The 15,447-nt window shown below is 45.9% G+C and overlaps 1 protein-coding gene across 1 annotated transcript; it reads left to right on the plus strand.

The window, feature by feature from the left end:
• Positions 1-902: 902 nt before the first annotated feature.
• On the plus strand, positions 903-15,081 carry DLAT (dihydrolipoamide S-acetyltransferase). The gene is made up of 14 exons (XM_079954714.1): positions 903-1,305; positions 3,506-3,607; positions 3,929-4,053; positions 5,474-5,639; positions 6,459-6,585; positions 7,114-7,301; positions 7,946-8,096; positions 8,196-8,263; positions 9,073-9,177; positions 9,746-9,853; positions 11,166-11,281; positions 11,512-11,674; positions 12,258-12,394; positions 13,225-15,081. Exons 1-14 carry the CDS (start codon positions 1,042-1,044, stop codon positions 13,352-13,354), a joined length of 1,950 nt encoding a protein of 649 aa, XP_079810840.1. The 5' UTR covers positions 903-1,041; the 3' UTR covers positions 13,355-15,081.
• The last annotated feature ends 366 nt before the right edge of the window (positions 15,082-15,447 follow it).

Genomic DNA, 15,447 nt, shown 5'->3' on the forward strand with positions numbered 1-15,447 from the left:
AAATAGTGAAAGGAAAACCTGCCTGCTACATAGTGCTTAGTAGTGGGTGTGAGTTACAGCTGCTTTCTCAGATGTGTCAGCGAATCCAAGGAACTGGCAGCATTGTACTAGTAGTATTTGATGTTGTGTTGAAGCAGCTGTCTTTGGAAGAAGAAAATGCCCCAAGGCTTGTACCTCTCATCACACACACACACACATATGCAGCCAGCATCAGGTATGATCTTAAACCACCTGCTAAAGCCTCCACCCTCCAGTCACCAGCTTCTTTAATCCTTTTGGCAGCTAAAACCCAGCACACCCACTAATCAGTAACTTTTTAAATCGGGTATTTTTTTTAACCTGCAACTATTCTATAGTAAAACAAAACAAAATAAAAAAATGCATTCCAGTAGCACCTTAGAGACCAAGTAAGTTAGTTATTGGTGTGAGCTTTCGTGTGCATGCCCACTTCATTCTATAGTAAATTCAGCCAGATTCATTGAGAGATTAAGCACCTTTCCGTTTCAAAAGGGGAAACGATTGTAGTCTGCCAGAACACTGTTCAGAGGCTGTCTATAGCCAGGACTGTCTCTTGCCAAGTAAAGGAGCACAGTTCACAGAAAGACAGAAGACCTTTCAGCGCCATCGTGCTTGTGTGTAGGTAAAAGGGCAGGGGGATTCCTTGGGGCAGCAGACCTTGGTGTAAGAATTCCATCCACTCGTTGGTTCATTCATTCGCGAGTGGCTCAGGCAAGCTGCGCGCGCAGCCTCTCGCGACGCCGAAAGGTAACCTCAGGCCACGGTTGGGAGGCAGCCCCGCCCATACTTGACGCGCTTGACGGTTCCTTTCCTCGCCCGCCCTCCCGCCTCCCGGTTCCTTTTGCGACAGTGTCGCGCGCCCTCCTCCTCCTCCTCCCGTGCCTTACGGCGCTGCCCGCTCCGGGGAGTCTGAGGGAGGTCACTCGCTCCTCTCTCGGCCGCCGCTGCCTGACGGACTCAGGGGAGGCCGGGGCCTCCTCCTTTTTCTCCTCTTGAGGGAGGGAGAAGGGGAGGCGAGGCGGGATGTGGCGCGTGCTGGCGAGGCGCGTGGCCCAGCAATGCGCGGCCCCGCGGAGGGCGCCGGGGGCGAGCTTGGAGGGGGCCCCTTGGCGGGGCCGCGCCTCCTGGGGGGCCGTCGCCGGTAGTAGCGGCGGCGGCGGCGGCGGCGGCCTCGCCTCATGGGGGCCCCGCCGGGGGGGAGAGGCGCCGCTGTTCCTCCAGGACGGGAAGGCCCGGCTCCAGCCCGGCCCCGCCCGGCACTGGTGCAGCTACCCGGCCCACCAGAAGGTGAGTGGGGCCCGCATTTGGGCAGGGGGCCTCCCCTTTGGTGGCGCCGGGCTGGGAGGGCGGATCCTCCACTCCTAGGGACTGGGAGATCCTCTCACGGTTGGTATGGGGGTCGGTGGGTTCCTTCTCCTGTTTGGGAAGGCTGCGGCCTCGGCAGAAGACCTGCTTCGCAGGCAGAAACGAAGGTCATGCGAAGGTAAGAAGCGTCTGGCTGCTGGGCGAGGCCGGACTGCCCCCCCCCCTTTCCCAGCCCAGCATCTTGGTCTCAGGAAGCCTGTGCAAGCGGGGCTTGAGCTCAGCAGCCCTCGGTTCTTCTTCCCTCCTGCAAATCCCGTCGTCCGGGATGGTGGGAGTCGCACAGAAGCATTTGGGGGGCCCCAGCGTTGAAGAAACCTGGTGCACACAAGTCTCGAGCTAGGTGGACCCCAGTGGTCTGGGTAGGGCGGTAGGACAGTTTCTTTTGCTGCTATTTGAATCATGCCTTCATTTAGAGCCACGGGGATTGGAATCTTTATTTTTAGGGGAAGGAGCAGAGCTCAGTTTGTAGAACGTGGATGGGCTTTGCATGCAAAAGGTCCCATGTACCAAATCTTGTAGCATCTTTTGGTAGGGTGAGAAATACACCTGCTGACAGGTTGGAGAGTCATTGGCCGTCACAGTACTGAGCATGATAGATTCATATCTGAGGCAGCTTCCCATGCTTTTGTTATTCATAATGATGAAGGCTAGATTCTTCGTTTAAATTTTTTTTATTTATGAAAGGTCATCTCTCAGTGGCAAAGCACATGCTTTTCTATGCAAAAGGTCCTTGTCTGCATCACCAGGAAGGACTGGGGAAGACCTTTTATTTGAAACCCTTTGGAGCTGTTGTCAGTTGTTGCAGCCGATCCTGAGGTGGATGGACTAAGGCTGTTGCTTGGGATAAGGCAGCTTTCTGTGTTTTCAGATTCTTTCTTCCCCTTCCCCGGGACTTCCTAATGTTATACTGGAGGAAGGAAGGGTTGAGTCTAGTTCAGTGTTCCCAGTTTGGATATGGGTGGCTTTTACTCATTAGAGGTGTTTAGGGTCCCCCCCACCCCCCAGTCTTCTCTGTATTTATTGGTGGTATTTGGATCAGTTATTCTATCCTGCTCATGGGTCTTCCTCCCATTCACACACACACACACTGTGCTTTTCTGCTGTTAGCAATCCCATAAGTGTTGTTTGTATGTGTAGTGGTTCTTCAGATATGTGGTCTCCTGGCCTCTGCTTCCCACCTTAGATATAAAAAGTAAGACTTGATTAGAGTAACCCCTTTCCTAAAGATGGACTCAATTTATTGAAGTGGCCTTTCCCAGTGATGGGCATACTGAGGACCCATAATTGACTGTTGATGTTCATGCATTGAGCCTGAACATCTGCTACAGGGCAGCCTATGTACATAGATCTCTTACTTATTCTGGGACCCTGTGTGCTGGGAGTTCCAAAGTGCATGGAAGTCTCTGTATGTAAGTTTCCCCAGTGCAGATGTGTGCTCATGTGCTGCTTTGGGACTTTCCATAGGCACCTGGTTCGACACTCGAAAAACTTAGTGTTGGGGTAGATAGGCTTTTGATTGCATTCAACAAGGCTCTTGCATTCTTACATTCTGCTTTTCAGCCTCTTTGTCTAGCATGAAAATGCAGGCTAGGGTTTTGTTTTTGTTTTTTGGCAGGCTAATCACTTGTGTGGGTTTATTTATAAGGTCAATATAGGGGCTTACAATCCAGAACTTGGGGATCTTTCTTTACTATGAGGTACCCTGGGACTTCTGTCTGTTTCCTGTATGAATTACAACTCCACCCAAGACCTATTAATAATGGCATTCTGTAGTCCTATGAGAAATGAAGACAACTGGCCTACATGGAAATTTAGACAGATGAAGTGGGGTTTTTTATATTGATTTGTGCTGTTTTTAACGTTTCATTGACTGTTTTTGTATTTTGATTGATTGTTCTCTACCCATGGGTGTCTTTTTTGTATATAAATGTATTTTATTGATTGGCCCTAGGGTCTTATAATGATGAATAGGATATTACTCCTATGCCTGGAGCCCTATTTTCTTCTGCACAAATTAAAGCTCCTTGTGAAGGGGACATGCTGGTGGGTGCTTGTCAATACCTGTTGACGCTGAAATTCCAGGGTGGAAAATTGATCACCTTAACAATCTGTTTCTTTGCAGGTGCCTTTGCCAGCTCTCTCTCCTACGATGCAGATGGGGACTATTGCACGATGGGAGAAGAAAGAAGGGGACAAGATCAATGAGGGGGATCTGATAGCAGAGGTACCTTGAAATTGGCATAACTTGTTGGTCAGTAGCCTTTTGTACCAATCAGGTGACTAATGTCATTTTTATTAAGTGGTGTCTGAGCAAGCTGTTGGAATTGAGTTCTTAGGAACATCTTGGAGGGATGTCGGTCTCCTTCATCGCCTAATACTTTCTCCTGACCACCTGTGCTTAAGAGGGAGGAGGAAGTCGATTTCACTGGCATCTTTTTCTTTTCTTTTTTTCTGATGGTGTACATTGCTAATATGAGGTTGATGAGGTGTAGGTCAAGAAAATAGGATGTTTCTTTACTGTAACAACTTTGCTATGTTTGTGAAGGTAGAGACAGACAAAGCTACTGTGGGGTTTGAGAGCCTGGAAGAATGTTACTTGGCCAAGATCCTGGTGCCAGAAGGAACGCGGGATGTTCCCATTGGAGCCATAATCTGCATCACAGTGGACAAGTGAGTAGAGCTAGGACCATCTTTGTAGAATACCTGTTTTGCTAATGGCTGTTTCAGTGTCCTTCACTTTTCCCCCCATCACACAATCTCTGCCCTACATTTGCCAAACTACTCCTTCTAGGACAGCTTCCCAAAGTATCTCTTTGTCACACCATCCTTCTCTCCATTCAGATTAAAACTCTCTTCAAACACTCTTCAGCAGCAAAATCTTTTCTAGGCCCCTCCATTGTGTTGTATTGGCTAGCCCTCTTCTCGGCCTCAGCCTCCTTAGTAATAAAATCTGTTAATATGAGAGGGGTTCAAATCTAATTGGAAGGCCCTTGCCCAAATTTCTAAGATGTATGGAGCCTGCTTGCCATTCAGTGGTCTGAAAGACACTCCACATGTGAGCAGAGGCACCCTTATGTTCTATGTTCTGTTATATTGGGGCAGGTTCTCGGGCTGAGTCCTGGTTTAAATTAAGCTCTGCTTCTTCCTTTCAAGCCCAGACCTCTGCTCTTTCTCCTGTCCACTTCGCTTGGTCTAGAAACCTTCTGGGCAGGGCCACATCTCTTCTGTATTCTGTACTGCTGCATGCTTCAGTGTGTTGTTGGTGAGGCATTAACAAAGTAAAGGAAGGATTGAACTCTGATTAATAAGAATACACACAGAGGCTTGAACCAGCAAGACTCTGGGAAGGGTGTGTATAATAATCTCTGCCTCTCCACCCCCTGGCCCAGGTCGTTTTATTCACAAAAGAACTTTTTACAGAGTGTTCGTAAGAACCAATCAGATGTCTTCTGAGCATTTCAACAAACCCCACGTGGGGACAAAGTCAGATCAAAAGAAATTCTTTTAACTACAAAGACTACTTTGAGCATGCATACATAATCTGAGAGTAAATAAAAGAGGACTAGAGAAACTCAGGAGTAAACAGGAGAGGGTGGAAGGATGGCAAGGAGATAGGCATCTTTATCACCTTCCTGTGAAACTATTTCCAGGGCCTAAGATCAACATCCTGAGATTAACATATGGGAACGGCTACTTCAGAGAAGCTGCCCACTATCTTTCACAGCCCTATGCATACCTGGTGAAGCAGCTGGCAGCTGGGCTGTGTACGTGACTTGTCAAGCAAGAGAAATGGGCAGTAGAGGAAATGTCCAGAGATGCAGAGGGTTGTGGGATTTGGTCAGAAATTATTGTCAATGAATTAAACCCAGTCAACACAATGCATTCATCATGGACACAATGGCTTGATGCATATTTTATAATTCCTCATAGTAATCCCACCTGACCCCACACTCTGGATATTTGCACTCCTACAGTTGGGACATGCAGGTGTTAGCCAGCAGAGCTGTGAGGCCTTCTGGGTGGCTGAGTTATATTTTTAGGTATATCGTATCTTTGCACTTGCTCAAGGCTCCTCCCTGCCTTCTCCTAGGCCTGAGCTTATTGATGCCTTTAAGAGTTACACTTTGGATTCTTCAGCAACTGCTCCACCAGCCTCAGTGCCTCCTCCTCCTCCTCCAGCAGCAGCAGCTCCTCCCACGCCAGCAGCTCAGCCCTCTGCTCAAGCTCCAGGCAGCTCCTATCCTCCTCACATGCAGGTACAGTACAGGCCCTATTTACTATTTCTCTTACTGTGTCTCTCTCTGTGTCCTTTATCATTTATTCTTTTTCTTCAAACTTTATTCCTGTCCTCATGCTGTAAAAACAATGCAAGCTGTGAGCTTGCATTTGCTATAGCAGGAGAAGCAGAACTGCCTTTAGAGGACTGTGGAAATGGAGGATGAAAAGTTTCTGTCCTTGGCAGATTGGCACATGTCTGTGTGTGGGGCAACTATTTACTTATTTATTTTTATCACAATTATATCCTACCTTTCCTCCATGGAGCTCAAACTGGCATACTCCTTCCACAGACCCACTCATTTCATCCTCGCAACAACCCAGGGAGGTAGGTTAGGCTGAGACACTGTGACTTGCCCAAGGTCACCCAATGAGTTTCATGGCCAAGCAGGGATTTGAACCCTCGTCTCCTAGGTCCTACTGCAACACTAACTACCACACCACATTGACTCAATTAGTGGTGTTAGCTGGTTGACTTTGCTCCCTGCCAAGAGAAAACACACACACACGTTGTGCTAACTAACATGCCCACTGCTAGAGAGTGAGGAAGTTTCTTTGGGTGCCAGAGAATGTCCCTCTACCTTATCCTCTACAATGCTGCAGGAGGAGGAGGAATGACCACTCAGTTCACTGTCCATTGGGCAGTTATGTCCTGTTTCCCTGCTTTCAATCAAGCATTGTGTCACGAAGACTGAGGACTGTAACCACACTGTTTGGCCTTGCCTTTTGGATTGAGGATAGTTGCTGTTTTGTTTTAAGAGATCTGTTCATACAAGCTTTTGTACTCTCTACTTCCCTAGATTCTTCTCCCTGCCCTCTCACCCACAATGACAATGGGCACAGTTCAGAGATGGGAAAAGAAGGTTGGTGAAAAGCTAAGCGAAGGAGACTTGTTGGCAGAAATTGAGACAGACAAAGCTACGATAGGTGAGAAGCTTTTAAATCCTAAACAAATAAAGTTTTGGAGCAAGGTTGGGGAACTTGTGGCTCGTCCAAAGTGGCTGGATCCCAGCTCCCATCAGTCTCAGACACCCAGCGTGGCCAGGGGTGGTGGGTGTTCTGGTCCATTAACATTTGGAGGGCTGCAGGTTCCCCTCCCCTAGTTTGGAAGATTCTTTACTATTCACATTTCATAAAGAATATGTAATGCAATCAAGATTCCCTTCTCTCCTCACAGCATTGGCTGATACTGAGCAATCTCAAACATTACCCTTTCTCACTACAGCATCAGGTGCTCCAGGCTTGTTATCTTATTACATGCAGATCTCTCCTCAATTAGAAGAACTTTGTGGATTACATCTTCCAGATTTCTTAATTTAAATATTTTATTTTGTAAATAATACACAATTAACTTATTTGCTGGAATCTCTCTCTCTCCATAGTAGGATTGTGAAGTTTCCTTCAGTATTGGTCTCCGTAGTGATTGTTTCCCTAAACAATTTCTCTCTGCTTAAGGCTTTGAAGTACAGGAAGAAGGTTATTTGGCAAAAATCTTGGTGTCCGAAGGCACGAGAGATGTGCCCTTAGGAACTCCCCTCTGCATCATTGTGGAGAAAGAGTCTGACATTCCAGCGTTTGCAGACTACAAGGATGCTGGAGTAGCAGATATCAAGCCTCCAGTGCTGCCGCCACCCTCAAGTCCTGTAAGTACAACCTGCATCTGTGATACCTCTGATGGGGAAATGTATCTCTTGGGTAGCCCCATGTAATCAGCTGGATCCAAGATTTTTGGACTTTTGCTTCTCCTGTGCAGGAAGATTTTGTTGCTCTAGAAATTATCTCCACATAGGAGAGATGCAGGATCGCTTCTACAACCTGATCAACTGTGGCCTGCGTGTTTTCATATATTTGCAAGGAAAGGGGCTACAAGACAGCTTAGAAAGAAACCTTTTCTATCTGCCTGCTAAATTTTGTTCTTCAGAGGATTGGGGAGCTTTTCCTGAGTCACTGAGGCTGTTTTGCCCACTTCCCAACGTATGTGATTCCCCCCCCCCCATTCAGTACACCTCCCTCTCTCTCTCTCTCTCTCTCTCTCTCTCTCTCTCTCTCTCTCTGGCCTCTTCTAAGTAAGATGTCCAGCTCCCATTAGGACCCTGCGTTCTTGGGTCATGCATGTATTAGTGCAATTCCACTGTGGTACTGTGTACTGGACTTGAGCAGCTGGCACTGTGCCCCATGGCAAACACCCATCCATCTAGTCAAGCACAGGTTGGAACATTGGGGAATTCCCATGAGCCTCCATGTGTTGGCATCTAACTAAACATTTGGCCTTCTCTTTTCCGTTAAGGCAGCGGCAGCAACACCTACTCCTTCTTTTCCATCCCAGCCAGCAGCCCCTCCTTCAGCTAAGGTTCCTGGACAAAAAGGGAGGGTAATAGTCAGCCCTCTGGCAAAGAAACTGGCAGCAGAGAAAGGAATTGACCTTTCACAGGTGAAAGGTGAGTGGCCATCCCCAGGATACTTTTGTCACTCCACATCCCCAGTTCATTTGGTTAGCTCTTCCTTGAAACACTTTCCCTTTTGTGTGTCCTCTCCAGGCACGGGACCAGATGGACGGATAACAAAGAAAGACATTGAGTCGTTTGTGCCATCAAAGGTTGCCCCGGTTAGTAGCGCACAGAAATGCAGCGTCTTGATGTTTTTGCCTTGGTTGCATCAAAGTTATATATTTGACAAGGCTAAACCTTTACTGAAGACTACCTCCAATGTATTATTTTAACTGGGGCTTTCCCTCAGAACTTGACCTGAGTGCCAATGTTTCAGCCCTGGGATGTGAGAAAATGGCTTGCAGCACATTCCACGTTTCTGTCCCTCAGTATGCCAACTGGTCAATGGGTTCTATGCCCAGGTGCTTTTTGTTTTCAAAGTCCAGAACTGCTTGCATCTCCTGTGCCAATTTGGCATTCTCTTAGAGATACTTCTTGAGAAATGTGATGCTAATGTAGTATTTCATCTGACTTTCTAAATGTAGCTACATGGAATTATGTACTGATAAATTCTTCAAATATTTCTGATCACTACTGCAGGTTGTGCATTGTTGGTACAGTATGCATGGATACACCTGCGTACAACTTCCTCACCACTGCCCCAGCGCCTTTAAGACACCTTTCCCACCAACCACACTGAGCCCCTTCTGATGGAAATTTTGCTTTAATAAACACAAATGGACTGTAAATTAGATTGATGGCACAAGCATAGGAATTAGAAGTTGTGTTCTGTAGGCTGGAGAAAATACGGAAGGAAGCAGGGTCTCAAAGCTGTTCTCTTTTATATGTGTGATGGCAACACTTTAAAGCTCCTCTAAGTTGGAATAGCTTAAAGAACAATGAGCCCTCTCTGCCCTCAGCCCAACAATACTTAGGCCCCTCTCTTCACAAAAAAACATTGTAGCTAAAAAGGTTTCTCTGCACACAGCCCCGGGCAGCAGAAGCACCTCCTCTGGCAGCACCTGCACCAGCAGCTGCCACAGCTCTTCCTACAGGCGTCTTCACGGATATTCCAATCAGCAATATTCGCAAGGTAAGGCATCACCGTTGTCGCCTTAGGGTGTGTGTTAACAGTCAGTGCCTCTTGTTGAGCATCATTCAAGTGTGAAGCCTTGGCTTGTTAACCTCTTAAGGGCTTCCTGTGAACAGGTGCTAGCGATGTTTGTGAAACAGAGTTTTAGCATACGTAGCCTCCAAATTCTAGTCTTGGAGTTCCCATCATCTCAAGGGTGGTATCATACAGATGTGTGCCATGCTTTAGAGTATCAAAAGGGTAGAAAAAATGTGATTCCTGCCTTGAGAAGTTCACATTTTAGATGCGGGGGGGGGGCAAGGTAATAAGGAGCTAATGGGAACAGAAGCATGTGTGTTTTTTTCTGGCTGTGGGCGATGACAAAGGAATTAGTCTAAAGGCTGCATGTGAAAGGTGTGTTTTGAGGAAGAGAGAGGCCACTCCTGACTGCAATTGGGGAGGGTAAGCTTCTCTGTGGCACATTTAAACTGTTCCACCCAACTGAAAGCCACTAAGTTTGGATATGACACCCAACTCTTGGCAGAATACGTTGTGTCTTAATTTCTTGTCCTGCTGTCTGTACTTGCAGGTGATTGCCCAGCGTTTGATGCAGTCTAAGCAAACAATACCTCACTACTATCTCTCAGTCGATGTAGACATGGGAGAAATACTGGTGTTAAGAAAAGAGCTGAACCAGGTAACTTGCTGTGGTGGGGGAAGATCTGTGATGGCATTGTAGGTAGTCCCTAAAATATTGTGGCTTCCTATGTTGTAGGGGGCTGCAGCTCTGTAATGATTTAATGTTTCCTTGAGTTTTCCGTATGTAGAAGTTTTCACATAATACAGAAAGCCCACCATCCATGGATATTCCAGCAGTGTACGCATTTACTGTATTTTTCGCCCCATAGGACGCACCTAGTTTTTTTAGGGGGAAATAAAGAAAAAAAATTATTTCCTCCCCCAGGTGCGGGGCTGGGGCAGGGGAAGCCCGAGCTTCCCCCGACCGCAGCCCCCAGAGCAGGCTGCTATCCGCTAGTGTGGGAGAGCCGCGCGACTTCGCGCGGCTCTCCCACGGCTAGCGGAGCGCTGCGCAAAGCCCCAATGCTGAGCTCAGCGTGCCCCAAGCTTCTGGGTGTCGGCAAGATCTCCGCTAGCCGTGGGAGAGCCGCGCGACTCTCCCACAGCTAGCAGAGCGCTGTGCGAAGCCCGAAGCTTGGGGTGTGCTGAGCTCAGCGCGCACCAAGCTTCTGGGTGCAGGCAAGCTCTCCGCTAGCCGTGGGAGAGCTGTGTCTCCCACGGCTAGCGGATAGCTTCCTGAAGCCTGGAGAGCGAGAGGGGTCGGTGCGCACCGACCCCCCTTGCTCTCCAGGCTTCAGCGAAAGCCTGCATTCGCCCCATAGGATGCACACACATTTCCCCTTCATTTTTGGAGGGGAAAAGGTGCGTCCTATAGGGCGAAAAATACGTTACATGCACTTCTGGTTTCCCACAACATTGCATTCCCAGTCAAGATCACAGAATATGTAGTAAGAGATTGTAAAGTATAAGGGAAAGATGACTAAATCAGAGCTAGTTCTATGCGTTGTTTTATTCTCTACATTATTAGAACTGAAATGAGAAAAAGTTGCACAGTGCTCTGGGAAATAAACCCTCTTACAATTGGAATAAAAATATTTCATTCTGAGACTTAGGCTTAGGAGAAGTATGATGTGTGTTGTTGGTAAACTGGAGGAAGAGGGGGAAACCACTCAGGTTGTATGCTCTGGGTTTCTCAGCCTGGCTGACCTGTCTGCATTAGAAAGACAGCCTGCTCTTGCTTGCATTGCCTTCTGTATACTTAGGTTCACTGACTCCTTGTGTAACAGCTGGCCTTGAATAGCTGCTTTCCACAATCGTAATTATGTGGAATACATGGTTGCATGAATTCATATTTTTTCAGCCTTCTAAGGTGACCCTGGCAGATGAACAGTTTTGCAGATATGTCCATTCTGTCTCTCTTGTCTTTGCAGGAGATGCCGCAGAACACTAAGCTTTCTGTCAATGACTTCATAATTAAGGCTTCAGCTCTGGCTTGCATGAAAGTGCCTGAAGCAAATTCCTCTTGGTTGGACACAGTCATTAGACAGTAAGTGTACAGTCTTTAAGTTAGCAAGTAAATTTCTTAACTGCATGCTGGAACTGAGTTGCAGCAGTAGAGAGGCAGCAGCTTGATGTCTTTTTGTGGGGGAGGTTGCCTTATGGTATAAGGCAGCCAATAATGGATTGTGAAAGTGCCTTCCAATTTCTGTTCAAGTCTGAATTTCTTTTGAGTTGCTAGGTTCATACAGATGGACCCCCACCCCTTTTGTCTTCCAGGAATCATGTAGTCGATGTAAGCGTTGCAGTCAGTACTCCAGCAGGGCTTATAACCCCAATAGTATTTAACGCACACATAAAGGGATTGGCTTCCATTAACAAAGATGTTGTAACGTTGGCAACCAAAGCTCGCGAAGGGAAGTTACAGCCACATGAATTTCAGGTAAGCTACAATTTCAGGAGCAGGGTAGGGACGCGGGTGGCGCTGTGGGTAAAACCTTAGCGCCTAGGACTTGCCAATCGCATGGTTGGCGGTTCGAATCCCCACGGCGGGGTGCGCTCCCGTCGTTCGGTCCCAGCGCCTGCCAACCTAGCAGTTCGAAAGCACCCCTAAGTGCAAGTAGATAAATAGGGACCGCTTACCAGCGGGAAGGTAAACGGCATTCCGTGTGCTGTGCTGGCTCACCAGATGCAGCTTGTCACGCTGGCCACGTGACCCGGAAGTGTCTGCGGAAAGCGCTGGCTCCTGGTTTATAGAGTGAGATGAGCGCACAACCCTAGAGTCTGTCAAGACTCGCCCGTACGGGCAGGGGTACCTTTACCTTTACTTTACATGGAGCAGGAGTGATTTCCAAAGGTGTGACTGTGTTCTAGATTTGCTTTCTGAGAGATGAGAAAAATGTTTTGTAGTGGTGATGGTTGTTTAGCAAACAGTTTCTCAGAGCTACCCTTTTATGTTCCACAGCTGACAGCATACCATACACAGTAGTTTGTCAAAGAATGCTAATGTATTTATTTCCTTTCAGGGAGGAACTTTTACAGTCTCAAATTTAGGAATGTATGGGATTAAGAATTTCTCTGCGATTATCAATCCACCACAGGCTTGTATTTTAGCAGTTGGTGCCTCTGAGAAAAGGCTGGTTCCAGCAGATAATGAAAAGGGGTAAGTTTTTTTTTTAAAAAGTACCTCTTTAAATAGGGTAGCACCCAAGGGAATTTGTGTGGCCTGGTTTACATGCATTGTTAAATCATTGTTTAAAATGAACTATGGTTTAACATGCACTTTGCTTCTCCCGTGCTTCTGGTCGTTCCATGGAGTAGAGGAGACCAACTTCTTGTGACATACGAATCCAGGCTCATGTTTTATTTCTCTCCTGTCAAATCACAAGTGGCAGCCAAGTTTTCTTCTTAGCTTCACTGCTTGTGGTTTAAAGGAGAGAAAGCACAAGCCTGGATTCACATCTCACAACAAGCTAGACGGGGCATAGGCAAACTCGGCCCTCCAGATGTTTTGGGACTACAACTCCCATGATCCCTAGCTAACAGGACCAGTGGTCAAAGATGATGGGAACTGTAGTCTGAAAACATCTGGAGGGCCGAGTTTACCTATGCCTGAGCTGGACCTAGCTTGTTTCTCCTAGGGCATGGTATACTCAGGTGCAAAGTGCCTGTGCATGTTAAACCACAGTTTATTTCAAATCATGGTTTAACTTTGTGTGCAAACCAGGCCAGTAGATACCTATAGCCAGGAAAAGTCCAAAATTTGTATAGAAGAAAAAACTAAAAATGGCTGGTCATGTTTATGCTGGTTATGCACAAGCTGTGTGCCCCCAAAGGCAGCCCCATTGTTGCTGCTTTGTTCCTTGCTGACTTAATCCTCAATTACTGCATTTTGCTTTTATTCCTTTTTTAAAAAAACTTTTCTTTCCATTCCTATTGATTGGTTCATGGAGGAGGTTGAGCATTTGAAATGTGCTTTTTCCCCCACCCCAGATTTGACGTAACCAGCATGATGTCTGTCACGCTAAGCTGTGACCACCGCGTTGTGGATGGAGCAGTTGGAGCCCAGTGGCTGGCCGAGTTCAAGAAGTTGCTTGAGAAGCCGGCCACCATGCTGCTATAATCCCTTCAGGCCACCAGGACTTTCTTAGGTCACATCACTTCATTCTAAAGAAGCTATTTATATATCTAGTGTTTAGACTTTTAAACAAATGTTCCCTTCTTTATTTTTTTTAAAAAGTCTTATCTAAATATATATATATGGTTGCTGGTAATTTTTATTACCAGTTGTACATATTAAAATGGTTTGCATAGGCTTTCTGGAGCCTGGTTCGGTTATACTGTATTTTATACAGGGAAATGAATTTGCAAACTTTCCCCCCTCCTAAATAGCCCAAAGTGATTGAAATCATGTGGAGGAGCTCGTGCTTCTGATCAAGGGAACACAGGCCCACCCAGCAACCTGATGACTCATTCTGTGTTCCCAAAAACAGAGGAACCAAGAGTGTAAAAGCAAAGAAAAACAAAAACACAAGTTGAACTATCTGGTGGCTGAAATCCCCTTACCAGCAAAGACAGGAAGCTTGTGCATTCTGTCCTCCTGTCCTTTTAGATTAGCAGGCTGTCCTGAAGGATGGAAGAGGACAGGGTTCCCTAATGGTCCACATGCCAGCTTTTTTCTAGAGTTCAGCAGTTACTCAGATTTTATAGCCACATGAATTCTTTGAGAGCACTTTAACTCAAGAACTCCAATCAGACTCCCCACATTGTATGGCGACATTTCTTTTTTGAAATAATGCTGACCATATATGTTCTTTCTAGTGCATTTTATGAACTTTTCATCTTTTTTGGCATTAAATCTTTCATTTTAAGAGACTGCTCCCCCCCCCCTCTAGTTTAGTGAATGCTGCTTCACTTGAAGCAGGAGTCATCGTTCAGGGAAATGATGAAATTCATTAGGGGCTGATAAACATAAACCAATGCGGTCTGAACATCTGGATGCTGACTTTAGGGTTCCCTCCCCCCTTCCACATTGTTGACCCTAGGAAGCTCGGAGAGGTGTTGGGACTAGGTGCAATCCAAATGGGACTTGTCCTGTCATTGAAATGAATGTGAGGTCACTGTCTTCCTTCATATAAAAAAAGATTGTGCAGAAAAGATAACCTGAGTGGCTTGTGACCACTGGCCATAATTCAGAGTAAATGAGTTTTGCTTAAGTTCCATTAAAATCAATGGGACAGGTTAGTCATGACTATTGAAGTCCTATTCATTTCAAAATAGGTGCAACTATATTTCTCTGAATTGGGGTGAGTTCTGTAACAACTTTGTCTTTTGCCAATCCCAGCCTTGGGAAAGTGGCAGAATTTATTTGGTCATGTAAATAGTGTAAAAATTTAAATTGCTTGGAATGGTTTTCTTTTGAAATTGTGCCCATTTGCATTTAAGATTGTGTCCACAAAGGGAAGGATTCTCTAGTGGAAAACACTCCCATGTTTGCTTTCCAAAGAAAATGTTAATTTACAAAGGAGGATCATGTAATAGCCAAGTGACGTGACCTGGAGAGCCAAGTATACCATTAATAAATATACCCAAAATTATTCTGTACGATATGCATTGCATTAAGTATTGTAAAGTTGTGCTACCAAATCCACTAAAAGAATATTCAAGGTGGTTATACTGTGGAGATTAAATATTTTTCTGAGACCCATCTAATATTTTGTTACTTTAGTTGCTGTTTTGCATAACATCTTTTACTGTTTTGGTAAGAAGCAAGTTGCACTTAAAACGTCCTAACTCAGTTCCCGTCTGGCCAGTTAGGCCAGTTGTGTTCCATTAAATGTTTAAAATTTATTAGATGGCTTTTCCTTGTCCCTGGTGCTTCATTGTTTGCTGAGGGTATTATGGTATGTGTGGAACTGACCCTACTGGTAAGAAGGATTGCTGAGCTTGCCTCACTATTTGAATCAGTGAAACATGAATCTTAACTTGTGCCACTCAGGGGCTGGGAGTCACAAGAGATTTGTCACTTGAAGTATGGATAGCTTGTGCCTACTAACTCCGTAACTGCTCTAAATGTTCTTCAGTTATTTTTAGAATCTAACTTAACTAAAGCCTTGAAACTTTTGTGTTTGTTTCATTGTAATAATCCAAAAGTTGACTTTTTTATTTTACTGTTTTTTTATTTTACTATTTTATAAGTAGGGAATGGCTAGCTTC

The sequence above is a fragment of the Podarcis cretensis genome, assembly GCF_951804945.1.
Source record: "Podarcis cretensis genome assembly, chromosome: 15".
Lineage (NCBI taxonomy): Eukaryota > Metazoa > Chordata > Lepidosauria > Squamata > Lacertidae > Podarcis > Podarcis cretensis.